Below are 26,801 nucleotides of genomic sequence, written 5' to 3'. Positions count from 1 at the left end.
TTTTGTTTTCTGATCATTACTTTTTATAACATCCTTTTTTGTCTCATATCTCTAAAGATGCTAACTATATTTTCTCTAATATTTGTCTTGCTTTTTATATTACTTCTTTTCCTAAGGGTTCTTTCTCTGTTTTATTGATTTTGGTCTGAAAGACAAGAGGTTTTCCTAAAAGTTCTGGTGCTTATTGGTTGTATGTTTAACACCAAGGCACTAAAATGCTTCTGTGCTTGGTCAGAACTTTTAGGACGGTGATATTTTACTGTATGTTCTTTGGTCTGTTTCTTCAGGCAAGAAATGTGTAATTGTCCCTGATTGGAATAAATCTCACTTTGTTCTTTTATCTTAGTCTAGCATCTCATCCCTTCTTTGCTATGTACCTGACATACCTGAATTGGGTTCAGTTTTTCTGTTCTCTCTCCCATCTGTTGCCTCTTATTCTTAGTTTGTCTCTCATTTGTCAGTACATTTTTTCCCAGATAATGGTTTGGTGCAGTCTTTTTCCTAGATATAATCATATTCCAGGTGTATGACTGAAACTGACTTTGTTCCCAAATGTTCTGTCCACTGTAAATAACTACTATCAACCATTATCAATCAGTCATCTGTTTATTTAAATTTTACTAGTTTAAATCTTAGAGAGTGAACTCTGAGTTTCTCACTGTTGCTGCCATGTACTAACTGAATATCAACTCAGAAATTGCTATTAGGATTATTAAAGTAGATCTTAAATCTCCTACTATGTATTACAAAAATGTATTTATTTTTCTTTTTGAAAATAAGGTTTGCTTCTCTCCTTTTGAAAATTAGATAATTCAAAAATGGCAGAGCTCTTCATGGAATGTGAAGAAGAAGAGTTGGAACCATGGCAGAAGAAAGTAAAAGAGGTTGATGATGATGATGATGATGAGCCGATCTTTGTTGGAGAGATATCAAGTTCAAAACCAGCAATTTCAAGTGAGCATTTACTTTCAGTAAACCCCAGTTTTGTAAAATACCATTTGTAATAGAAAAACTTGTGAACTCTCTTATACTCATTTAATTAAGTCCTTGTTTCTTGGTAAGGAGTTAATGATGAAAGATTGGGTGGGAAATTGGTAAGAATTTCAGAATTAGAGTTTTAAAATTGGGAACTTGAGGAAGGAGTGAAGAAGTTAAAATATCAGATGTGAGAAAAATAAATGGACTAAGATAAACTGGTGACATCGGAAGTCTTTTCATAATAGAAATCATAATTTTTAGTGGAGCCAAGTAACCTGTTTATCATTTTGATCATTTTCTTTTTTTTTCCCCTCACTTATAACCCAGAAACAGAAGAGTTTAGAATACTTTGCTTAAAATGTTATAATACACTAAATATGTTTGGATTAGTCTTAGATAGGGGTTCTCACATGCAAGCAGCTGCCTCATTGCAGTGACATTTATAGTAGCTACAAAATGTATAGACAGTGAAGGATGTCAGTTAAGAGTAATTGGATTTGCCATTGTTATAATGTTAAAGACAAATGGCTCTTGTTAAAACATCCACTCAATAATGTATGGAAGTACGGAGAAATAATGTATACATTTCAGGGGAGAAAGAGAAAATAGATCCCTTCCCATTGCGTTTACATGTGTTTTGTTTGGTTAAGTCAGGAGAATTTACCAAAGCTCATAACCAGCATACTAGTGTTTTGTTTTGTTTTGCCAAAATCAGTGCTTAAAAGTATAACAAAGAAACTGCTTTTAAATTTTCTGAAAGCCTGATTCTTTCTTCTGTTGCCTCTAAGCTTGGAATGGCACTTTTTTTTCAGTTTTATCAGAGGGAGACTAGCTTAACTGATGGAATTCTGAATAGCATTTTTTTGTGGAAGATTGATAACCACTCAAAAGAGGTTCTGAATGGAGTGCTACTTTGATTATAGATTGAACTAGGTGTGGTGGCATGTTTTTTGCTAATAGTGGAACATAATTATACATTCTCTTAATTACTGTTTCTAGTCACTATAATTATTTTATATGGGAGTATTACCATATTGCAGAATCGTTACTTAAGTTGTCTTATTGAAAACAAGACAATTAAGATTTAAATTGAATTTATACTGATTTTTAGATGACTCTTAACAGTGTTCAAATAGAAAAATGTATGTTAATTTTAAAATAATTGTCAAGAGACTGATCCCAGTAGAATTTCTTTTCTGTACTCTTAAGATACAGAATTTAAATGATTTTATTGTTGCTTTTGTATAAGCCATAAAATATTTTAACATATGGAGTATAAGCTAAATGTTTATATATGTTGCTAGACAGGAAGGTAAAAACTTTTTTATTGTAGAATACAAACACCAAAATGTACTTTTTTGAAGGTTTGAATAAATACTTAATCTTGAATTTACGCATGAAAGTGGTGTCAAGTTGTTTGAGCAGATTGTTCTCCTTTCAGTTTAGTTCAGTTCAGTTGCTCAGTCGTGTCCGACTCTTTGCGACCCCATGAATCGCAGCACGCCAGGCCTCCCTGTCCATCACCAACTCCTGGAGTTCACTCAAACTCACATCCATAGAGTCGGTGATGCCATCCAGCCATCTCATCCTGGGTCGTCCCCTTTTCCTCCTGCCCCCAATCCCTCCCAGCATCAGAGTCTTTTCCAATGAGTCAACTCTTCGCATGAGGTGGCCAAAGTACTGTAGTTTTAGCTTTAGCATCATTCCTTCCAATGAACACCCAGGACTGATCCCTTTTAGAATGGACATCTCTAATACTTAGGTATAGAGCACTGTACTGCCATTTTCAGAAAACAGTCCTACTTTTATATGCCCCTTTACACTACAGAATTAATTTATGGAGGCTTGTTCCTTTCTATTATGAGGGGAAATGAGGAAATTGTTTTCTGAGTTCTGATGTTGGTCCTTTTACCTTTTTCTAACCAATAATTTTAGGCAGATTCTTACTCTTCTGAATTTTAGTTTGGTCATAGAAAAACCTGTAAATTATTGAGTTCACATGTATGCATGCAATTAGAAACTTTAAACTGATCCTGAAAGTCATATTAGGCCCTGACTGACTTCTGGTATAGTGATAAATATGAAGCCCGTTAAGTTGCAAGATATTCTGGTAAACCGTATGTTCACTTTAGTCTGCATTCTCTAATAGATTCACTTTCAGGACTTGAATAATGGTGGAGATAATCCAATGAGGTCCCCTATAATGATACTTCAGGGCTTATAAGGGTATGAATTGGATATGGATGTTGGACAGGATTTGATTTTCAGTAAATAGGAACTTGGGTGCATGTATGTACAGCCCTTTCATCTCTCAAAGCAAGATATATACTTCAATTTTAGTTGTTTATGAATATATTTTTGGAATATTTTTGCCAATTATGTGAACTATTTCTTTGCCATGTAGAAGATTTGACTTATGGGTAGTCATATTTATCAATCTTTAACTTCTGGGTTTTGGATTTTGAATTACAGTTAGAAATATTATTCTTATTCTATAAGAATTAAGATACTAGTTTTAGTAGATAAAGATATATATGTTTAAAATTAACTGTATTCATAAAGCAGTATTAACCTGTATACTCCTTCCAGAAATCTTTTCAGTTGTTTTCAGTGTATGATTTCTATTTTTATATATATATATATAATTCAAACAATGAGTTTTAAAATAATGTAATCTTTTATAGATATTTTGAATAGAGTAAACCCCAGCTCATATTCGAGGGGAATAAAGAATGGTGCACTCTGCCGAGGTACAGTAGTATTTTACTATTTTTATTTTAAAGTGAAGTATTTTGACATCATTGATTATATAGAAATATATTCAATGTGTTGTGTAATTTTAAAATACAGGTATTACTCCTGCATTCAAGCCTACAAGTCAACATTACACGAACCCAGCATCAAATCCAGTGGCTGCCTCACCAGTAAATTTTCATCCTGAATCTAGATCTTCAGATAGTTCTGTTATTGTTCAGCCTTTGTCTAAACCTGTAAGTGTTTCTGAAACTACACAGTCAGCTCAGGAATTCGTTGGGTATTATTTATCTGTGTCAACAATGCATAGTGAAAATTCTGTATTTCCATGGGTAATCATTCAGTGGAATCATAATCAGCATCAGAAAATGTCACCATCTTTATGATAGTTTAACCAGTACCCAAATAATAATTGTAGGAACAAACTACCCAGCCTGTTTTTGAATCTGGTAATATGCTTAAATAGGCTACAGTATTGAAAACTGTGCTATTAAAACATGAATAAAAGCATATTTAGTAATAATGGCAAAACTATTTCAGTTTGTAAACTGGGCTAAATGTTCTTAGTTCTTAACTGGGAGAATTGCTGAGAGGCTATTGTAGCCTTTTTAGTGTAACTTTTATAGAAAGTAATAGTTAATATTGAGTTGTTAACGTGTGTAAGGTTTTGTGCTATCATGAATTAATCTCTTTAAATTCTTAAATGTTCCTATAAAGTAGGCAGTATTATTTATTTTTGTTTTATAGTTGAGGAAACTGAGGCTCACATAGTTTAAATAATTCACTCAAGGTGGCACAGCTGGCAAATGATAGATCTGGGATTTCAATCCATTGCCTTAGTGTAAAAATTTTCAAAGTGTAGTTGTCAGTCCCCTGGGGTATCCCTGAGACTGTTTCATGGGCTTTGGATCAACCGTATTGTCAAAATAACACAAAGGAACTATTTGCTTTTGTCTCTGTGTTGACACTTGTACTGATGATGCAAAAGCAATGGTGAGTAAGCTGCTGGCATGTTAGTATGAATAGTAGTTTTTGTACTAGTCATGACCATGTACTCACAATAAAAATTATTTCAGTCATACTCAGTTACTTTGATGAAATATTAAAATGTCATTAATTTTATAAACTCTCTACCCTTGAATATATGTCTTTTAAAATGTTTCACGTATGAAATGGGTAGTATGCATAATATACTTCTATGTCTGAGGTATGATGATTAGCTTGGGAAAAAGTACTAGTGTGGTTTAATGTTGAGCTAAATTACCGAGAAAACCATTTTTACTTGAAAAGATGACTGAAGCCATGGTGTATATTACTATTAACTTAGTGGTTTAAAGCCACATACTTCTGTTGTGTCACAGATTTTGTGAGTTTAGGAGTCATGTCATGTCTTAGCTGGATCTTCTGCTTCAGGGTTCCTCAAGGCTTCATTCAAGATGTGAAGCTCAACTGAGGAAGTGTCTACTTCCAACCTCTCATGGTTATTGGTAGCATTTGGTTCCTTAAGGGTTGTCATATTGAGGGTCTCAATATTTTACTGGCTTTTGGTTGCCTCCTTGCCAGGTTGAGTTTTCCCAGCATGGCTCTTACTTCTTCAGAGCCCACAAGGGAGAGAGAATGCTTAGCAGGATGGCATTATAGCCGTCCTTGGACTGCAAGGAGATCCAGCCAGTCCATTCTGAAGGAGATCAGCCCTGGGATCTCTTTGGAAGGAATGATGCTAAAGCTGAAACTCCAGTACTTTGGCCACCTCATGCGAAGAGTTGACTCATTGGAAAAGACTCTGATGCTGGGAGGGATTGGGGGCAGGAGAAGGGGACGACAGAGGATGAGATGGCTGGATGGCATCACTGACTCGATGGACGTGAGTCTGAGTGAACTCCAGGAGTTGGTGATGGACAGGGAGGCCTGGCGTGCTGCGATTCATGGGGTTGCAAAGAGTCGGACACGACTGAGCGACTGAACTGAACTGAACTGAATGTAATCACATAGAAAAAATCATATGTATCCTGTCACTTTTGCTCTACTCTGTCAGAAGCAAGTCACATGACTTGCCTTCACTCAAAGAGAGGGAATCACACAGAACATGAATTCCAGGGAGTGAGGATCACGGAGGCTACTTTTAAGAGTCTGTCTGCCACACATAGTGAGTTCTTCACTTTTTGTTGTTTGGTAGACAGTTCCTCAAAATTGAAAGTGCGCTTGTCACCCAAAGGAAAACAACTGATAGTATTTCTTGATGAAATTTGAGCTATCAAGTAAAAGTTAGAATTATGAACAACTTGTATCAGTCATCATGATCTTAGCAGCTTCTCAGTACATAAAATCTTTTCTTATGGTTGGTAGTATTAATAAATATGATTTTTTTATATTGTGTCATGAACTCTGTCAACATTTGGAAGATTGCATAATTCAAAGAAATCAGTATTTTCTAAATAATGTATGATATAATAAAATCATGCATGAATAAGATTCATTCAAAGTGCAAGATAATACATTTTAATGCAACAGTTCAAAAAGCTCAGTGATAGGGAGTTAGATTCCACTTTGCAGCAAACCTTTAAGAAAATACCGACTGTTGAGTTTTGGTATTTTATCAAAGAAATATATCCACGTTTATTGTAATTTGCTATTAAAATACTCCCGTTTTTAGCTGTTAATATTTATGAAACCAGAGTATCTTGATTCTTCAACCAAAACATTGTAACAGAATGAAAGCAGAAGCAGTTATGAGAGTATAGCTGTCTTTTTATTAATTGAGACATTAAGGATATTTGCAGAGATGTAAAACAGTGCCGCTGTTTTCTCTGATTCTTTTGTGTTTGCTGGATAGCCATTTTTTAAAAAAATGTTATTCATGTTAATTTGTAATGGGTTTATTATTGTTATTTAAAATGAAATTAATAAACAAGTATTTTGAAATTTTCTATTTTAATCTGCAATATGATAAATATCAGTAGATATAACCTACCTAAATAAAAACTCTTTTGATTCTAAATATTTGAAGGGGTTCTGAAATCAAGGACGTAAGAATCCTTAAACAAAAAGTTACCCAAAATTTGAAGATTCTTTGCTACTGGACTTGAATTAACTCAGTGGGTTTTTTCATGCCATCATAAGCTCTTTGACATTGGCCTTACAGAATTAGTAAATTTTCCCTAAGATATTTGTTCTTTTTACAGTGAGTGAAACAACTACTGAAGCACCTATAGATTTTATTACAAATATTCAAGTTCAAAAACAGAATTGAATCTAAATATTTTTAGTATGAATAATCCATTTTCCCTATATTTCGTATCATATTACTATTAGGTAAATTACACATATTTGTTACCACAAAAAGTTTATATTTTGAAATGTTTCTTTCATAGAGGACCTATTAAATTTAATTTTATTTTCATGAAAAGGAAATCTATGCCTAAACAAAGTCAGCTCCCAATTATGTTTTGAAGAGGTCATATATCATAAAAAGTAAGAGTATCTTTAGGCAAACACCTTCCCCTCCCTGCCTCCAAATCTTTTCTGTGGTTTTAGCATTCTGAAATAATAATACTGATAAGAGCCCAGGACTAATTGTGTAGAAAACTTAGATTGAAGCAAGAGACTTGAATGATGATTCTTCCTATTTTAAAACTAGAGCATTGTCAAAACCTCTCTCAGCCTCATTTTCTTCATTTCTAGAATGAGAACTAATTTTACCTGGACCACTGACTCTCAATCTTGGATCCTAACATGGCAAGCTACCTAAAATGTAAAGATTCTTCATTATTAGTAGAATCAAATTAACTTGGAAAGTTTCTCATACTTACTATAAGCTGTTTGGCATTTGAGGGATAGAAAACCAGAAAAAGAAAATTTATTATTTAATTTAGTTTGATATATAAAAATCTTCACAACATTGGACTCAGGGAGAAGAAAAAATAACAGTGAGGGGTGGTATCTTTGATGTTAAAGTTAAAAACTGGAGCTTTTTGTAGCTGAAAATATTTTGCATCTGTAGGCATAGTTTTGGATTTTTTTGTAATAATTTTATTTATTTTTTGCTGTGCTGGGTCTTCATTGCTGCCCTAGCTTTTCTCTAGTTGTGGTGAAAGGAGGCTATTGCCTGCTGGTGTCTCATTGCTGTGGGTTCTCTTTTGGAACACAGGCTCTGGGGCCTGCAGGCCCAGTAGTTCTGGCACAGGCTAGGTAGTTGCAGCTCCCAGACTCTAGAACACAGGCTCAATAGTTCTGGTGCACAGGCACAGTTGCTCCACGACATGCGGAGGCTTCGCCGATTAGGGATCGAACACGTGTCTCCTGGACTGACAGGCAAATTCTTTACAGTTGAGCCACCAGGGAAGTCCTGTAAGCATAGTTTTTAAATCAAAACACCTCAATTCATGGTTCCCAATCTTGGGGAATTAAAAAAAAAAATTTGTCAATTGGTCTGGGTGGATGTGTCTTAGAAATAATACATTTAAAAACGCTCTATGTGATTCTAATGTACACAGTTAGGAATGACACAGATATTATATACTCTGGAATGAATTGAGAATCCTATGTAAAGGAACTTACTCTGAATTTTAGAAGCCACTGTTTTAAATATAATTTTTCATTTTATGTTTTCTATATATGTGTATTTTTACTTTTTCATGTAATATCTTTATACTTAAGTATCTCTTTCAAATCTCAGGTAGTGAGGATATATTGTATTTTAAAAGTCAGTGTGGGGAACACGTGTACACCCGTGGCAGATTGATGATGATGTATGGCAAAACCAATACAATATTGTAAAGTTAAAAAAAAAAAGAAGAAGAAAGAGAAAATGATAGTATCTACCTCATAGGAACAAAAAATGTCAGTGTGATATAGCTTAAGGGCATAGGCTTTGTAATTAAACAGACCCGAGTTCTAATTACTGGAGAAGGAAATGGCAATCCACTCCAGTATTATTGCCTGGAAAATCCCATGGACAGAGGAGCCTGGTAGGCTATCGTCTATGGGGTCGCAGAGTCGGACACGACTGAGCGACTTCACTTCACTTTACTTCTAATTACAGCCCCATCAATAATAAGTAGGATTGAATTGGGAACCTTGTATAACCACACCTAACATTAGTTTCAGTTCAGTTCAGTTGCTCATGGACTCTTTGCAACCCCATGGACTGCAGCATGCCAGGCCTTCCTGTCCATCACCAACTCACGGAGTTTACTCAGACTCATGTCTGTTGAGTTGGTGATGCCATCCAAACATCTCATCCTCTGTTGTCCCCTTCTCCTCGCACCGTCAATCTTTCCCAGCATTGGGGTCTTTTCACATGAGTCAGTTCTTTGCATCATGTGGCCAGAGTATTGGAGTTTTCAGCTTCAGTGTCAGTCCTTCTAGTGAATTTCCTTAGGATGGCGTGGTTGGATCTCCTTGCAGTCCAAGGGACTCTCAAGAGTCTTCTCCAACACCACAGTTCAAAAGCGTCAATTCTTCAGCACTCTGCTTTCTTTATAGTCCAACTCTTACATGACTACTAGAAAAACCATAGCTTTGACTAGACAGACCTTTGTTGGCAAAGTAATGTCTCTGGTTTTTAATATGCTGTCTAGGTTGGTCATAACTTTGCTTCCTAGGAGCAAGCATCTTTTAAATTCATGGCTGCAGTCACCATCTGCAGTGATTTTGGAGCCCTCCAAAATAAAATCTGTCACCATTTCCATTCCTTCCCCATCTCTTTGCCATGAAGTGATGGGACCAGATGCCATGATCTTAGTTTTCAGAATGTTGAGTTTTAAACCAACTTTTTCACTCTCTTCTTTCACTTTCATCAAGAGGCTCTTTAGTTCTTCTTCACTTTCTGCCATAAGGGTGGTGTCATCTGCATATATGAGGTTATTGATATTTCTCCTGGCAGTCTTGATTCCAGCTTGTGTTTTATCCAGCCCAGTGTTTCTCATGATGTACTCTGCATATAAATTAAATAAGCATTTCTTCTAAGGAATTCTTGCCCACAGTAGTAGATATAATGGTCGTCTGAGTTAAATTCACCCATTCCAGTCCATCTTAGTTCACTGATTCCTAGAATGTTGACGTTCACTCTTGCCATCTCCTGTTTGACCACTTTCAATTTGCCTTGATTCATGGACCTAACATTCCAGGTTCCTATGCAATATTGCTCTTTACAGCATCGGACCTTGCTTTTATCACCAGTCACATCCACAACTGGGTGTTCCCTTCATTCTTTCTGGAGTTATTTCTCCACTGATCTCTAGTAACATACTGGGCACCTACCGACCTGGGGAGTTCATCTTTCAGTGTCCTATCTTTTTGATTTTTCATACTGTTCATGGGGTTCTCAAGGTAAGAATACTGAAGTGGTTTGCCATCCCCTTCTCCCGTGAGCCACATTTTGTCAGAACTCTCCACCATGACCCATCTGTCTTGGGTCAAGCTACAGGGCATGGCTTATAGTTTCATTGAGTTAGACAAGGCTGTGGTCCATGTGGTCAGATTGTTTAGTTTTCGGTAATTGTGGTTTTCAGTTTGTTTTCCCCCTAATGGAGAAGAATAAGAGGCTTATTGAAGCTTTCTGATGGGAGAGACTGACTGAGGGGGAAACTGGGTTTTGTTCTTATGGGTGGGGCCATGCTCAGTAAATCTTTAATCCAGTTTTCTATTGAAAGGCAGGACTGGGTTCCCTCCTTGTTAATTGACCTGAGGCCAAACTACAGTGGAGGTAATGAAGATAATGGCGACCTCCTTCAATTGTCCCATGTATGCACTGCTACACTTAGTGTCCCCAACCTTGCATCAGGCCACCGCCAACCCACGCCTCTGCTGGAGACTCCTAAACATTCATGGGCAAGTCTGGGTCAGTCTCTTTTGGGGTCACTGCTCCTTTCAATAGTTTACTTATTAGGTAAACATTAGTTTACCTATTTATAAAGTGGGATATAATATTAGGTCTTTATTAGTACTGTGTGACAACCACCTGTTTTAATAATATAATGTGCCTTGAAGTGCAGGTTTATTTAAAATATGACTGTGACTTCCAGGCGGTGCTAGTGGTAAAGAACCCACCTGCCAATGAAGAAGACTTGAGAGGAGGGTTTGATCCCTGGGATAGAAGGATCACCTGGAGGAGGGCATGACAACCCACTCCAGTATCCTTGCCTGGAGAATGCCTTGGATGGAGGACCTGGGAGGCTACAGTCCATAGGGTTGCAGAGAGTCAGGCACCCCTGAAGTGACCTAGCATGCATGCTTATGGCTGTTTTTAAGTGTGAAAGGTGAATAACTTCAAGTTCAGAGATGACTTGCCCAAGGTTTTATAGCTAAATAAATGTGTGGATCTTCTGGAGCCCAGTTGTGTTGATCTTTCTGAACTATTTAGAAGACATTAAAAGTTCTATGTTAGATAATTATTTTAATCTGTTATTGTTGAATAATATGTGCCTGCTCTCTGAAATTGTGAGTTGTTTCCTAAGAAAGCATTTAACAGTATTAACTTTATACTTTTGTTAACTGTTTTAGAAAATGTAGTGAATATTTTACCTTTTTTGAGTGTAAATATTTGAAGATAATATTTATCTTGAAGCAATATCATGTTTCGTTGCAATTAAATAATATGGTATCACTGATTTTTTTTTTTTTTTTTGTATTACACATTAAGGTTCAAATGCAGGTATCTGCCTCTTAGGCCTGAAATTCTAGGAGTGGTTTGGGTTACTTCAGTACTTTTTTCCATAACAATTTTTTTTTTAAACAACAGTGATAATTTATTTAGTGACAGATTGGCCATTTGTGAAGGGTGTGGTAAGGAAGGCTTATGTCTTCTTTTCAAAACTAAGAAAAATTTTTATAGAGGTGTAGTTGATGTACAACATTCTATTAGTTTCAGATGTACAACATGCTATTAGTTTCAAGTGTACAGCACAATGGTTTAAAATTTGTATATATTGTGAAATCACCACCACAGTAAGTCTAGTTCTGGTCTGTCACCGTATGTCATTATAGAATTTTTTTCTTGTGATGAGAAATTCTAAGATCTCTCTTAGTAACTTTCACATATGCGCTATAGCGTTATTAACACAGTCACCATGCTGAACATCATGTTTTCATGATTTATTTATTTTATAAACTAGAAGCTTGTATATTTTAACTCCTTTCACCCATATTTTTGTTTCTGTAACTTTATGGACAAACCCGTTTCAATAGAAAAGTTAGTAGTAAAACAAAATTCTTAAAACTTATTTATACCTTAATTTATAAGCACAGAACAAACAAAAACTTTCTGTTTCTATTTTGAAATGCTGTGTATTTTGGTGGGAAAATTTAGAGAGACGAGTGTATAATGTACTTTGATTTTTCTTCTCACCTGAACATTCTACTAAGAATGTGTCATTGGCTGTTTCTCAAAAACATGATATTAGTGGTTGTATGATAGTCTGTCATTTAATTTATTTAGCCATTCTTTCATTGTTGGACATAAAGATTTTTAATTTTTACTGTTAAAATGCTATAATCATCCAATAAGCATTTTCATTTCTGTACCATAAATTTTTAAAGTAGAATAGTTGAACAAAAGGATGTGAACTTACATAAAGCCTTTGATACCTACTGCCAAAATTTTCATGCAGAAAAGTTATACCTAAATATAGCCTCTATTTTGCCAGTAGTATGTGTTTTCATTATTTTTTAATTCGTAAGTTTTAATTCACACTAATTTTAGACTTACAGGGAAAGTAATACAATACACCCCTAACGGGAAGTAGTTTCCCGTGCTGATGTCTTCTTACTTAACGTAACTAAATTGCAGATCTTATTCAGTTTTACCAGTTTTTTCATTAACGTCTTTTTTTAATTCCCAGGATTCTATTTAGGATCACACCTTACAGTTTGTTATTTCTTCTTAGTCTCCTCATATTTTTCTACAATTACTTATTCTTTGTCTATTATGAGCTTGATACTTTTAAGAGAAGTGGCAGTTATTTCGTACTGTTTAACTGCCATTTGTCTTTATTTGCATTTCTTTGACTAAGTTGAAAAAAATAGTTTTTGTATGTATTGGTCATTGCTTTTTGTTTTTGAAGTGCCTCAGTTTATGTCCTTTGCCCATTTTTCTCTTCAAGTGATTTTTTCTGTTTTAGACTTTAAGTCTTGTTAATCTTTGAGCTTTTACTTGCTGTATATTATGACCCATAGAATGGTCCAAAAATCACTCTAATGAGAGCTCACTCTTCAGTGGTGGTCTTATATATATAGCATTGGGATCTATTTTTTTTGTGTGTATCAGTGTATTTAATATATAGTAATTTTGGAATACATATATACACCTAAATTAAATTGACCATATTTTTCATGATTCAATTCAGTTGAGTTCAGTCGCTCAGTCGTGTCTGACTCTTTGCGACCCCATGAATTGCAGCATGCTAGGCCTCCGTGTCCATCACCAACTCCTAAAGTTCACTCAGACTCGATGGACTCATATCCATTGAGTTGGTGATGCCATGCAGCCATCTCATCCTCTGTCATCCCCTTTTCCTTCTGCCCCCAATCCCTGCCAGCATCAGAGTCTTTTCCAGTGAATCAACTCTTCACATGAGGTGGCCACAGTACTGGAGTTTCAGCTTTAGCAATATTCCTTCCAGTGAACACCCAGGACTGATTGCCTTTAGGATAGACTGGATCTCCTTGCAGTCCAAGGGATTCTCAAGAGTCTTCTCCAACACCACAATTCAAAAGCATCAATTCTTCAGCGCTCAGCTTTCTTCACAATCCAACTCTCACATCCATACATGACCACTGGAAAAACCATAGCCTTGACTAGACGGATCTTTGTTAGCAAAGTAATGTCTCTGCTTTAGAATATGCTGTCTAGGTTGGTCATAACTTTCCTTCCAAGGAGTAAGCATCTTTTAATTTCATGGCTGGAATCACCATCTGCAATGATTTTAGAGCCCCCCAAAATAGTCTGACACTGTTTCCCCATCAATTTCCCATGAAGTGATGGGACCAGATGTCATGATCTTAGTTTTCTGAATGTTGAGCTTTAGGCCAACTTTTTCATTCTCCTCTTTCACTTTCATCAAGAGGCTTTTGAGTTCCTCTTCACTTTCTGCCATAAGGGTGGTGTCATCTGGATATCTGAGGTTATTGATATTTCTCCCGGCAATCTTGATTCCAGCTTGTGTTTCTTCCAGCCCAGCGTTTCTCATGATGTACTCTGCATAGAAGTTAAATAAGCAGGGTGACAATATACAGCTTTGACATACTCCTTTTCCTATTTGGAACCAGTCTGTTGTTCCATGTCCAGTTCTAACTGTTGCTTTTTGACCTGCATATAGGTTTCTCAAGAGGCAGGTTAGGTGGTCTGATACTACCATCTCTTTCAGAATTTTCCACAGTTTATTGTGATCCCCACAGTCAAAGGCTTTGGCATAATCAATAAAGCAGAAATAGATGTTTTTCTGGAACTCTGTTGCTTTTTCGATGATCTAGCGAATGTTGGCAGTTTGATCTCTGGTTCTTCTGCCTTTTCTAAAACCAGCTTGAACATCCGGAAGTTCACAGTTCACGTACCGCTGAAGCTGGCTTGGAGAATTTTGAGTATTACTTCACTAGCATGTGGGATGAGTGCAATTGTGTGGTAGTTTGAGCATACTTTATTTATGCTAAATAATCTATTTAGTATTATATACTGTTACATACCCTATATGTTTGTGCTAATGTATAAATTTATACTCCCTGATGTTTGACTATGTTATGATTCTTTTCATACTTTTCATTCTTCTTTTCTTGATATCTTCCTGCTGAGACCACCCTTTGCCCTGATGAAGGGCTGAAGCTTTCCTTGAGCCCTAAGGCCTCAAGAAATGGAGCAGATGTCCCAGATCATTCCTAGAAACAGCTTCCATTCTAAACCCTGGGTGCCTAGCTTTCTTATTTGTTCATCCTGCTGTTACAGTTTGTATATTTGCCCAATAAGATGGGAGATTGCCTGGCCCAGCATAACTTTGCATAGGATGGTGGGAATAGTGGGGGATTAATTCTTCCTCTTCCTGAGACTTGGCTTATAAATTTTGCCAATAAAAGTGATTTCAAAACTCGTACCATGTGATATGTTCATCCCTAACCTTGATGCACCATACTGCAGAGTAGTTCCCAGTTTGTTTGCCCTGATATTTTATCTGTGGGGTTTATAGAGGAATAGAAGCTTTTAAAATTGTACTTATGTCAGTATGTTTACTTACATGTTCTTTGCTTTTGCCCAAAGATTTTGATAACTTCTGTTATTTGCTGTTTGATAGGAATGCTGCATTTTTAGTGACTCTCTGAAGTATATCAATCTTACTGATTTAAAATGAATTTCTATGTTTCTTTGACCTTGAAAAAAATCAGGCTGGAATTTTTCCCTAATTGTAACTGGCTAGTCAGGGATAAGCCAACTCTCAGTAATAACTTCAGAGAAGGCAGTGGCCCCCCATTCCAGTACTCTTGCCTGGAACATCCCATGGATGGCGGAGCTTGGTGGGCTGCAGTCCATGGGGTCACTAAGAGTCGGACACTACTGAACGACTGAGCGACTTCACTTTTCATTTTCATGCATTGGAGAAGGAAATGGCAACCCACTCCAGTGTTCTTGCCTGGAGAATCCCAAGGATGGGGGAGCCTGGTGGGCTGCCATCTATGAGGTCGCACAGAGTCGGCCACGACTGAAGTGACTTAGCAGCAGCAGCAGCAGCAATAACTTGCTTCCAATTTTAGTAGATATTAATTTTGGCATAATAGTAATAATTGCCTTGTGTTTTTTAACTCGTTAGTAATAGAGTCATTAAAGGTTATCCTTATAATATTGGCATACAGTTACATTTCCCTTTACAAAAGTTTGTGAAGCAAAATAATTATAACTTTGTTTGACTACATGTAATGTTCTTCCTTTGAAATATTTTAACAGGGTTATGTAACAAACTCATCACGAGTTGTTTCTAATAATTCTTCAGAGTTACTGTTTGACTTGACCCAAGATTCAGGATTACCACATTACCAAGGAGGACCAGCACTTTCTATAACAGGTTGGTTTCAGCACTTTTTCAAAAAATTAGAAAAAGAAAACTTGGTGAATATGCATATGAAATTGACTTTCTGTTTTGAGGTCCATGCCTTCTTGTTAAGTTTTTCACATATTGTAAGGTGTAATGGCACTAACAGTTCTTGAATGCCATTTTGGTGGTTTTAATTGAAATCTTATTTAGTAATAGAATGTTATATTTCTTCCTGTTAATTTAGTATGCTAACTAGTTTTGACCTTGTTCTCACTTGGCATTAAACATGGGCTGAGAAAAATTTTTATTTTATTTTTACTTTGTTTTATTGGAGTATAGTTGATTTACAATGTTATATTAGTTTCAGGTCTTATAACAACTTGATTCAGTTATACATTATATATATTCATTCTTTTTTAGATTCGTTTCTCATATACGTTATACTGAGTAAAATTTTCTGTGCTGTACAGTAGGTCCTTGTTGGTTATCTCTTATATATATAATAGTGTGTTTGTGTTCATCCCAAGCTCCTGGTTTATTTCTCTGTCCCCACATTCCCTTTTGGTAGCCATTAGTTTATTTTCAGTATCTGCAAGTCTGTTTCTGTGTTGTAAATACATTTATTTGTAGCTTTTAAAAATTATATTCCACATATGAGTGATATTATATATTTGTCTTTGACTTACTTCACTTAACATGATGATCTCTAGGTCCATTCATGTTGCTGTAAATGGCATTTTTTTGTTCTTTTTATGGCTGCTATTCAATTTATATATGTACCACATCTTCTTTATCCACTCCTCTGTAGATGGACATTTAGGTTGCTTCAATGTTTTAATTATAGTAAATAGTTCTGCAGTGAACATTTGGGTGCATATATCTATTTGAAGTATGGTTTTCTTCAGTAATAAGCCCAGGAGTGGGGTTACTGGGTCATATGATAGCTCCGTTTTTAGTTTTTTAAGGAACCTCCATACTGTTCTCCATAATGGTTGTACCAGTTTACATTCCCACCAACAGTGTAGGAGGTTTTCCTTCACACCTTCTCTAGCATTTATTGTTTGTAGACTTTTTGATGATGGCCTTTCTGACTTATGTGAGATGATACCTCTTTGTAGTTTTGATTTGCATTTCTTTGATAATTGGTGATGTTGATAAATTCCTTGTTTGTTGGTTTGTTTACAAATATTTTCTCTCATTCTATTGGTTACCTTTTCATGTTGTTTATGGTTTCCTTTACTGGACAGAAGCTTTTAAGTTTAATAAGGTCCCACTTGTGTTTTGTTTGTTTTCGTTACCAAAGGAGGTGGATCAAAAAAGCCATTGCTGTAAATTACATCAAAGAGTGTTCTGCCTATGTTTTCCTCTGAGTTTTAATGGTGTCCGGCCTTTGATTTAGGTCTTTGATCCATTTTGAGTTTATTTTTGCATGTGGTGTTAGAGAATGTTCTAATATCATTGTTTTACATATAGCTGTCCAGTTTTCCCAGCATTACTTACTGAAGAAACTGTCTTTTCTCCATTGTCTATTCTTGCTTCCTTTGTTGTATATTAATTGACAATAGGTGTCAGGGTTTATTTCTGGACTTTCTATCCTGTTTCATTGATCTATAGTTCTGTTTTTGTGAAAAATCTTAAAATAATTTCTTTAAGGAAGTTCTCTGATACTCTACTCAATAAAAAGAAATATTTATTAGGTTCTGTAGCTACTAGTATGGAAGAGTATATGATTATAGTTAATAATTTCTCAATTATGTTAGTATGTTTATATTCAATAAATGATTTAGACATAAAATATGATTATAGAGTGCTGTTATAAGGTGGCTGCACTAAATTCTTCTATAGTCAGTACTCAGTAAATGCCCATTAAAGGAGTAATGAAGTCTCCCTGTTGAAGAAGAGCTACCTTTATTATATACTATGATAAAAGTGTCCAGTACGCTACTGAGTAAAAGCAGAGGGCAATTACTTATAACTCCAGAAAGAATGAAGTGGCTGGGCCAAAGCGGAAATAAGGCTCAGTTGTGGTTATATCTGGTGGTGACAGTAAAGTCTGATGCTGTAAAGGACAACATTGCATAAGAACCCGAAATGTGAGGTCTGTGAACCAAGGTAAATGACTTCAGTCAGTTCAGTTCAGTCACTCAGTCATGTCTGATTCTTTGTAACTGTAACTGTATGTAACTGCAGCATGTCCTAGAGCTTGCTCAAACTCATGTAAATTGAGTCGGTGATGCCATCCAACCATCTTATCCTCTGTCATCCCCCTTCTCTTCCTGCCCACACTCTTTCCCAGCATCACGGTCTTTTCCACTGAATCAGTTCTTCCCATCAGGTGGCCAAAATACTGAAGCTTCAGTTTTAGCGTCAGCCTTTTCAGTGAATACTCAGGATTGATCTCCTTTAGGATTGACTGGTTGGATCTCCTTGCAGTCAAAGGGACTCTCAAGAATCTTCTCCAACATCATAGTTCAAAAGCTTCAGTTCTTCAGCACTTAGCTTTCTTTATAGTCCAATTCTCCCATCCACATATGACTACTGGAAAAAGCATGGCTTTGACTAGACGGACCTTTGTCGGCAAAGTATTGTCTCTGCTTTTTAATATGCTGTCCAGGTTTGTCATAGCTTTTCTTCCAAGGAACAAGTGTCTTTTAATTTCATGGCTGCGATCACCATCTACAGTGATTTTGGAGCCCAAGAAAATAAAGTCTGTCACTGTCTCCGTTGTTTCAAGGTAAATTAAATGTGTTAAAGCAGGACATGCAAGAGTGAACATTGACATATTAGGAATCAGTGAACTAAAATCCACAGGAACGGGCAGATTTAATTCAGATGACCATTATAACTACTTCTACAGGCGAGAACCCTTAGAAGAAATGGGGTAGCCCTCATAGTCAACAAAAGAGTCTGAAATGTAGCATGTGGGTGCAGTCTTCAAAACAGCAGAATGATCTTGGTTTGTTTCCAAGGCAAGCCATTCAGGATCACAGTAATCCAAGTCTGTGCCCCAATCACTGATGCCAGCGAAGCTGAAGTTGACCAGTTCAGTGAAGACCTACTTCTAGAACTAACTCCAAAAAAAGATGTCCTTTCCATCATAGAGGATTGGAATGCAAAAACAGGAAGTCAAGAGATACCTGGATTAACCGGCAAGTTGGGCCTGGGAGTACAAAATGAGGCAGGGCGAAGGCTAACAGAGTGTCAAGAGAACGTACTGGTCATAGCAAACATCTTTTCCAGCAACCCAGGAGATGACTCTACATGTGGACATTACCAGATAGTCGGTACTGAAATCAGATGGATTATGTTCTTTGCAGCCAAAGATAAAGAAGCTGTATACAGTCAGGAAAAAGAAGACTTGGAGCTGACTGTGACTTAGGTCATGAGCTTCTTATTGCAAAATTCAGGCTTAAATTGAAGAAAGTAGGGAAAAGAACTAGGCCATTCAGGTTTTGGGTAGTCCCAAGTAGCACTAGTTGTAAAGAACCTGCCTGCCAATGAAGGAGACATAAGAGGCAGAGGTTCGATCCCTGGGAAGACCTCTGGAGGAGGAGATGGCAGCCCACTCCACTATTCTTGCCTGGATCAACTCTGTTATGATTATACAGCAGAGGTGCTGAATAGATTCAAGGGATTAGATCTGGTAGACGGTGCCTGAAGAAATACGGACGAAGGTTCATAGCATTGTACAGATGGCAGTTTACCAAAACTGTTGCAAGAGAAAAAAAATGGAAGAAGGCAAAGTGGTTGTCTGAGGAAGCTTAACAGATATCTGAGGAAAGAAGAGAAGCGAAAGTTAAAGGTATACTGCAGTGAATGCAGAGTTCCAGAAAATAGCAAGGAGAGACAAGAAGACCTTTTTCGATGAACAATGCCAAGAAACAGAGGAAAACTATAGGGAGAGACCGGAGATCTCTTCAAGAAAATTGGAGATCACAAGGGAACATTTCATGCAAGGATGGGCATGATAAAGGACAGAAACGGTAAGGACCTCACAGAAAGAGAAGTGATTAAGAAGAGGTGGCAATACCTACAGAAGTATACCAAAAAAGTCTTAATTACCTAGTTAACCATGGTAGTGTGATTACTCACCTAGAGCTGGACATCCTGTAGTGTGAAGTCAAGTGGGCCTTAGGAAGCATTACTACAAACAAAGCTAGTGGAAATGATGGAAATCCAGCTGAACTATTTCAGATCCTAAAAGATCATCCTATTAAAGTGCTGCACTCAATATGACAGCAAATTTGAAAACTCAGCAGAGGCCACAGGACTAGAAAAGGTTAGTTTTCATTCCAATCCCAAAGATGGGCAGTGACAAAGAATGTGCAAACTACTGTACAGTTGTGCTCTTTTCACATGCTAACAAGGATATAGTCAAAAATCCTTCCAGCTAGGTTTCAGTAGTTTGTGAACCAGAACTTCCAGATGTACAAGCTTAGGTTTCGAAGAGGCAGAAGAACCAGAGATCAAATTGCCAACATTTGTTGGATCATGGAGAAAGCAAGGGAGTTCCAGAAAAACAGCTACTTCTGTTTCATTGACTATGCAAAAGCCTTTAAAGAGGTGGGAATGCGAGACCACCTTACCTGCCTTTGGAGAAATCTGTATGTGGGTCAAGAAGTAACAGAACTGGACATGAAACAGCTGTCTGATTCAAAATTGGGAAAGGAGCATGCCAAGGCTGAGTATTGTCACCATGCTTATTTAACTTAAATGCAGAGTACATCATGCAAAATGTCTGGCTGGATGAAGCACAAGTTGAAATCAAGTTTGCCAGGAGAAATATCAGCTACGTCAGATATGCAGATGATAGCACTCTAGTGACAGAAAGTGAAGAGGAACTAAAGAGCCTCTTGCCAAGGGTGAAACAGGAGAGTGAAAAAGCTGGCTTGAAACTCCACATTCAAAGAAACTAAGATCACGGTATCCAATCCTATCACTTCACGGCAAATAGAAGGGGTAAAAGTGGAAGCAGTGACAGGTTTTATTTTCTAGGGCTCTAAAATCACTGTGGACAGTGACTGCAGCCATGAAATTAAGAGGCCCTTGCTCCTTGAAAGCTATGACAAACCTAGACAGTGTATTAAAAAGCAGAGACATCACTTTGCCACCAAAGGTTTATATAGTCAAAGCTATGATTTTTCCTGTTCAGTTCAGTTCAGTCACTCAGTCGTGTCTGACTCTTTGTGACTCCATAGACTGCAGCATGCCATGGTTTTTCCCGTTGTCATGTATGAACGTGCAAGTTGGACCATATAGAAAGTTGAGCGCTGAAGAATGGATGCTTTTGAATTGTGTTGGAGAAGCTTCTTGAGAGTCTCTTGGACTGTAAGGAAAGCAAACCAGTCAATCCTAAAGGAAATCAGCCCTGAATATTACTGGAACAACTGATGCTGAAGCTGAAGGTCTAATATTTTGGCCACCTGGTGCGAAGAGTGAGTCATTGGAAAAGAACTTGATGCTGGGAAAGATTGAAAGCAAAAGAGAATGGTGGAACAGAGAATGTGATGGTGAGATTGCATCACTGACTCAGTGGACATAAATTTGAGCAAACTGTGGGAGATAGCGGAGAACAGAGGAGTCTGGCATGCTACAGTCCTTGGGGTTGCAAAGAGTCAGACACGATTTAGTGATTATAAACATCAAAGTTCTTCATTAACATAAAATAATATAGTGTGTTATGAAACAATTTTGAAAATTGCAAATTCTTTGTACAGGGAATTATGCTTTGTATACTAGTATTTTTATATATTTCAAATATTTAAAATAGTGGTTTGAATACAGATTTGGGGGAATTTTTGGTTTATTCACTAAAAAATAAGTGGGGAAAGTTTAGGAAATGTTTCCCCATTTTTATAGTAATATCAGTACCTAAAATGTTTTTCCATTTATATAATATTTAGTTGATGTTCATTTCTTTGGGTGTTTCACCTACATATTTTTAAAAATCTAGGTACTAAAATAGGTAATAACCAGAAGAAACAAGGAGAAAAATTACTGTCTTAAGTCTGGTTTTATGAAACACATGGACTGTATTTATAGAAAAACCTGAGTTCTTGAAATGACTTGGGAGTAAGAACAGTGACTCCTGCTCTCCTTCTAGTGTTTTAAAGCTGCAGAGCAACTTAAAGCTGTAGTGTTAAGCTGCTATTAAGATTTTTGTAGTCTATAGCATGTCTTTACACTTCAGTTTTCTCAGATTATTGAAATGGAAATGTTATTTTTCTTTATTTAATGCATTCATTCTCCAGACCTGCAATCAGCTATTTATGGATACAATTTTAATTCTTGCTCTCTTTTACTTAGGACTTTCTGAAAACCAAGTAAGATAAATAAAATGTGAAATGTTTCGTAAGCTTTAAAGGGCTCTACAACAAATATTTATTATGAATAGTAACAGGTGTATGTTCTCTAGCATGATTAACTGATCAAGGTCAAGTGATCATGGATGTTTGGAAAGAACTGACCTTGAGTTTGATTTTGAATGAGAATAGGATTTTTACTGGCAGAGATAGAGCTGTTGAGTGTAGGAAATAATGATAGCCAAAGGTAATAGAGATAAGTTAAAGGGGCAGAATTTAAAACTCTCAAATTCAGAATAATTTTGTTTCTTGTGTTAAAAAAATTCTTATCATAAAACAGTCTGTTTGTACTATCTAGCTGTTATGTAATCAGAATTTTAATCCAAAATATCCCTATTCATTAACTTCTCAAGTAGCCTAAGCATCTCACAAGAATTCTACTCTTATTATACAAAAGCTTTCCCAGGTACTTATAATAGCCATCAGTAATCACATGGTTTGAAGATAGGAAAAAAAAATCATTTTTATGTTATCTCTAAGGATGAAACAGAGGAGCTAGGTACTGTAATACCCTTATTTTCTGGGCATATTTTCCCTTATTAAAAAGTAGACAGATGAATCTCTTAGAATAATTTTTGCCCAAGAGAAGCAGAAGATATTAAGAAGAGGTGGCAAGAATACACAGAAGAACTGTTCAAAAAAGATCTTCACGACCCAGATAATCACGATGGTGTGATCACTCACCTAGAGCCAGACATCCTGGAATGTGAAGTCAAGTGGGCCTTAGAAAGCATCTCTTCGAACAAAGCTAGTGGAGGTGATGGAATTCCAGTTGAGCTATTTCAAATCCTGAAAGATGATGCTGTGAAAGTTCTGCACTCAATATGCCAGCAAATTTGGAAAACTCAGCAGGGGCCACAGGATTGGAAGAGGTCAGTTTTCCTTCCAATCCCAAAGAAAGGCAATGCCAAAGAATGCTCAAACTACCGCACAATTGCACTCATCTCACACACTAGTAAAGTAATGCTCAAAATGCTCCAAGCCAGGCTTCAGCAGTATGTGAATCGTGAACTTCCAGATGTTCAAGCTGGTTTTAGAAAAGGGAGAGGAACCAGAGATCAAACTGCCAACATCCACTGGATCATGGAAAAAGCAAGAGAGTTCCAGAAAAAACATCTATTTCTGCTTTATTGACTATACCAAAGCCTTTGACTGTGTGGATCACAATAAACTGTGGAAAATTCTGAAAGAGGTGGGAATACCAGACCACCTGACCTGCCTGTTGAGAAACCTGTATGCAGGTCAGGAAGCAACAGTTAGAACTGGACATGGAACAACAGACTGGTTCCAAATAGGAAAAGGAGTACGTCAAGGCTGTATATTGTCACCCTGCTTATTTAACTTCTATGCAGAGTACATCATGAGAAACGCTGGGCTGGAAGAAATACAAGCTGGAATCAAGATTGCTGGGAGAAATATCAATAACCTCAGATATGCAGATGACACCACCCTTATGGCAGAAAGTGAAGAGGAGCTCAAAAGCCTCTTGATGAAAGTGAAAGAGGAGAGTGAAAAAATTGGCTTAAAGTTCAACATTCAGAAAACGAAGATCATAGCATCTGGTCCCATCACTTCATGGGAAATAGATGGGGAAACAGTGGAAACAGTGTCAGACTTTATTTTGGGGGGCTCCAAAATCACTGCAGATGGTGACTGAAGCCATGAAATTAAAAGACGCTTACTCCTTGGAAGAAAAGTTATGACCAACCTGGATAGCATATTCAAAAGCAGAGACATTACTTTGCCAACAAAGGTCCGTCTAGTCAAGGCTATGGTTTTTCCAGTGGTCGTATATGAATGTACGAGTTGGACTGTGAAGAAAGCTGAGCACTGAAGAATTGAATGTTTGAACTGTGGTGTTGGAGAAGACTCTTGAGAGTCCCTTGGACTGCAAGGAGATCCAACCAGTCCATTCTGAAGGAGGTCAGCCCTGGGATTTCTTTGGAAGGAATGATGCTAAAGCTGAAACTCCAGTACTTTGGCCACCTCACGCAAAGAGTTGACTCATTGGAAAAGACTCTGATGCTGGGAGGAATTGGGGGCAGGAGAAGAAGGGGATGACAGAGGATGAGATGGCTGGATGGTATCACTGACTTGATGGACGTGAGTCTGAGTGAATTCCGGGAGTTGGTGATGGACAGGGAGGCCTGGCGTGCTGCGATTCATGGGATCGCAGAGTTGGACACGACTGAGCGACTGAACTGAACTGAAAGTATGTTAAGATATAAAATATCTTGTTAGTAATGACAAGATAGTATCCTTTATTATTGAATGCTTTCTGTGTGCCAGATGTTGTGTTGGTTCCTCTTAAAAGTTATGAAAGGTTTTTTTTAGTAATGATGATAGCTTTCATTTATTATTAAATGCCTTCTTTATACCAAATACTGTGTTGCATGCTTTATTTTTAAATGCATTATCTTACTTGATCTTAAAAGCACTGGGTAAAATAAGGTGTTATTTCTATCATGTATACTATCATGTAAGAATTGAATCGCCAGTCTATGTCTGACGCAGGATACAGCATGCTTGGGGCTGGTGCATGGGGATGACCCACAGAGATGTTATGGGGAGGGAGGTGGGAGGGGGTTTCATGTTTGGGAACACATGTAAGAATTAAAGATTTTAAAATTAAAAAAATAATAAATAAATAAAAAATAAAAAGCACAGAGTGAAAGACAAAAAAAAAATAAGGTGTTATAACTTACTTTACAAAAGAAGAAACTGAGGCTCAGAGAAGTTAATTAAATTAGCCAAGAATACATAACTTACCAGTGACAGGGCTTTGATTTGAACTTAACCAGTCTGATTTGAAAGCCTCGAGTATTTTTTGCTTCTACTTTCAGTGTACAGTTGTGGGAGCATTAAAATACTATGTGCAGTTTTAAAATCCTTGTTACCAAGTACAGTGTGTTTTATTTTCAAAAAGAATTTTTACTCAGCCTACTTATAGCCTAAGTATTTCCATTTCTCTTGCTAATCCTCTAAATCTACAGTCCTTTAGGCTTTAAGGTTATAGTTTTCAAACCAAAACTTCACTTAGGAATGAAATCCTTATAAAAAATTTTACTCAAAATTTTTTTCAAAAGTCTAATAAATAGCATATAAAATCACAGCTTCTCTGTCAAACACACCCAGTATATTCCCTAAGGAAGAGCCCTTTAGGCTCTGGGGAAGCTAAATTTGAAACTGCTGTATAATCCTAACTCTTTCTGTTATGAGCCGTTTCACATGAATGTGTGAGGTTTTATCATTCAAGATTAGCCATTTCAACTTTGTAAGAATAAATGGACAATATAACCTAAAGCCATGAGTTGTGCAATCTCTTAGTCATGTCCAACTCTTTGCTACCCCATGGACTGTAGCATGGCAGGGTTCCCTATCTTTCACCATCTCCCAGAACATGCTCAAACTCATGTCCATTGAGTCAGTGATGCCAGCCAATCATCTCGTTCTCTGTCTTCCCCTTCTTCTCCTGCCTTCAATCTTTCCCAGCATCAGGGTCTTTTCCAATGAGTCAGTTCTTTGCATCCGGTGGCCAAAGTATTGGAGCTTTAGCTGCAACATCAGTCCTTCTAATGAATATTCAGGATTGATTTCCTTTAGGATTGACTGGTTTGATCTCCTAGCAGTCCAAGGGACTCTCAAGAGTTTTCTCTAGCACCACAGTTCAAAAGCATCAATTCTTTGGTGCTCATCCTTCTTTATGGTCCAACCCTCATATCCATACATGACTACTGGAAAAACCATAGCTTTGACTAGATGGACCTTTGTCAGCAAAGTAATAGGTTTGTCATAGCTTATCTTCCAAGAAAGAAGCATCTTTTAATTCACAGCTGCAGTCACCATCTACAGTGATTTTGGAGCCCAAGAAAAAAAAGTCTGTCATTGTTTCCACTGTTTCCCCATCTATTTGCCATGAGGTAATGGGATCGGATGCCAGGATCTTCATTTTTGAATGTTGAGTTTTTTGAAAGCCATGAGTAGACCACCTCTTTGTTAAGTGGACAAAACTAACTTTTCATTAGACATTTTAAGTTGTTAAATAAAAAGCTTCTAAAGTCTCTAAAATTTTTTTTTTTAATGCATTTACTTAAGCAACTAAAGTTAATTCATTTGTGGGAACTTAGTTTGGCATATGCTTTGTGTTTTAAGTTTTTTTTTTTGCTTGACATATTTTGTTCTGCGTTCTTTCATAGTAGTTATTCGTATATTTATTTGAAGCCATATTTATATTTTCCCACATAGAAAGGTATTTTATGAACTATTTGAGTATATATTATATATAATAGATATTTTATAGTTTCTTTTTATCCTCTAACTTTAGATCACATCAATTTTTGCCATTATTTATTGTTACTTATATGTTGATTATATTACTTTTAATTTGACTCCAAAGTATTTTTTAATTTAGCTCCAAAGTATTCTTACTTAGTTGTGAGCAATATTCTGAAGACTTTAAAAATATTTTTCCACTATTTAAATCATTGTAGGTATGAATGAAAGTTCATTTTTATCAAAACGTCCTTCTACTTCTGAAGTAAACAGTGTTAACCCAAAAAAGTCTAAACCCAGTGAAGGTGTTTCTGGAACAAATTCCTCAGCTGTATTTTCTTCAGTTAAATCTCTTTCAGTGACATCTCCCCAGGCTATGCCATCAAAAGGTAAATATGAAATGTGGCATATAAAAAAAATT

The 26,801-nt window shown here is 36.7% G+C and overlaps 1 protein-coding gene across 2 annotated transcripts in view; it reads left to right on the top strand.

Moving 5' to 3' along the window:
* Positions 1–26,801, top strand: part of ZNF280D (zinc finger protein 280D) — a 124,635-nt gene that overhangs the window by 26,217 nt on the left and 71,617 nt on the right. For both annotated transcript variants that reach the window (XM_068963949.1, XM_068963950.1), the window contains 5 exons: positions 808–954; positions 3,663–3,728; positions 3,829–3,968; positions 15,659–15,776; positions 26,599–26,769. In XM_068963949.1, coding sequence (XP_068820050.1) covers positions 808–954; positions 3,663–3,728; positions 3,829–3,968; positions 15,659–15,776; positions 26,599–26,769 — 642 coding nt within the window. The remainder of the gene's footprint in view (positions 1–807; positions 955–3,662; positions 3,729–3,828; positions 3,969–15,658; positions 15,777–26,598; positions 26,770–26,801) is intronic.

This window comes from Capricornis sumatraensis, chromosome 2 (genome assembly GCF_032405125.1).
Source record: "Capricornis sumatraensis isolate serow.1 chromosome 2, serow.2, whole genome shotgun sequence".
Lineage (NCBI taxonomy): Eukaryota > Metazoa > Chordata > Mammalia > Artiodactyla > Bovidae > Capricornis > Capricornis sumatraensis.
This window is presented reverse-complemented; position numbering and strand designations above follow the sequence as displayed.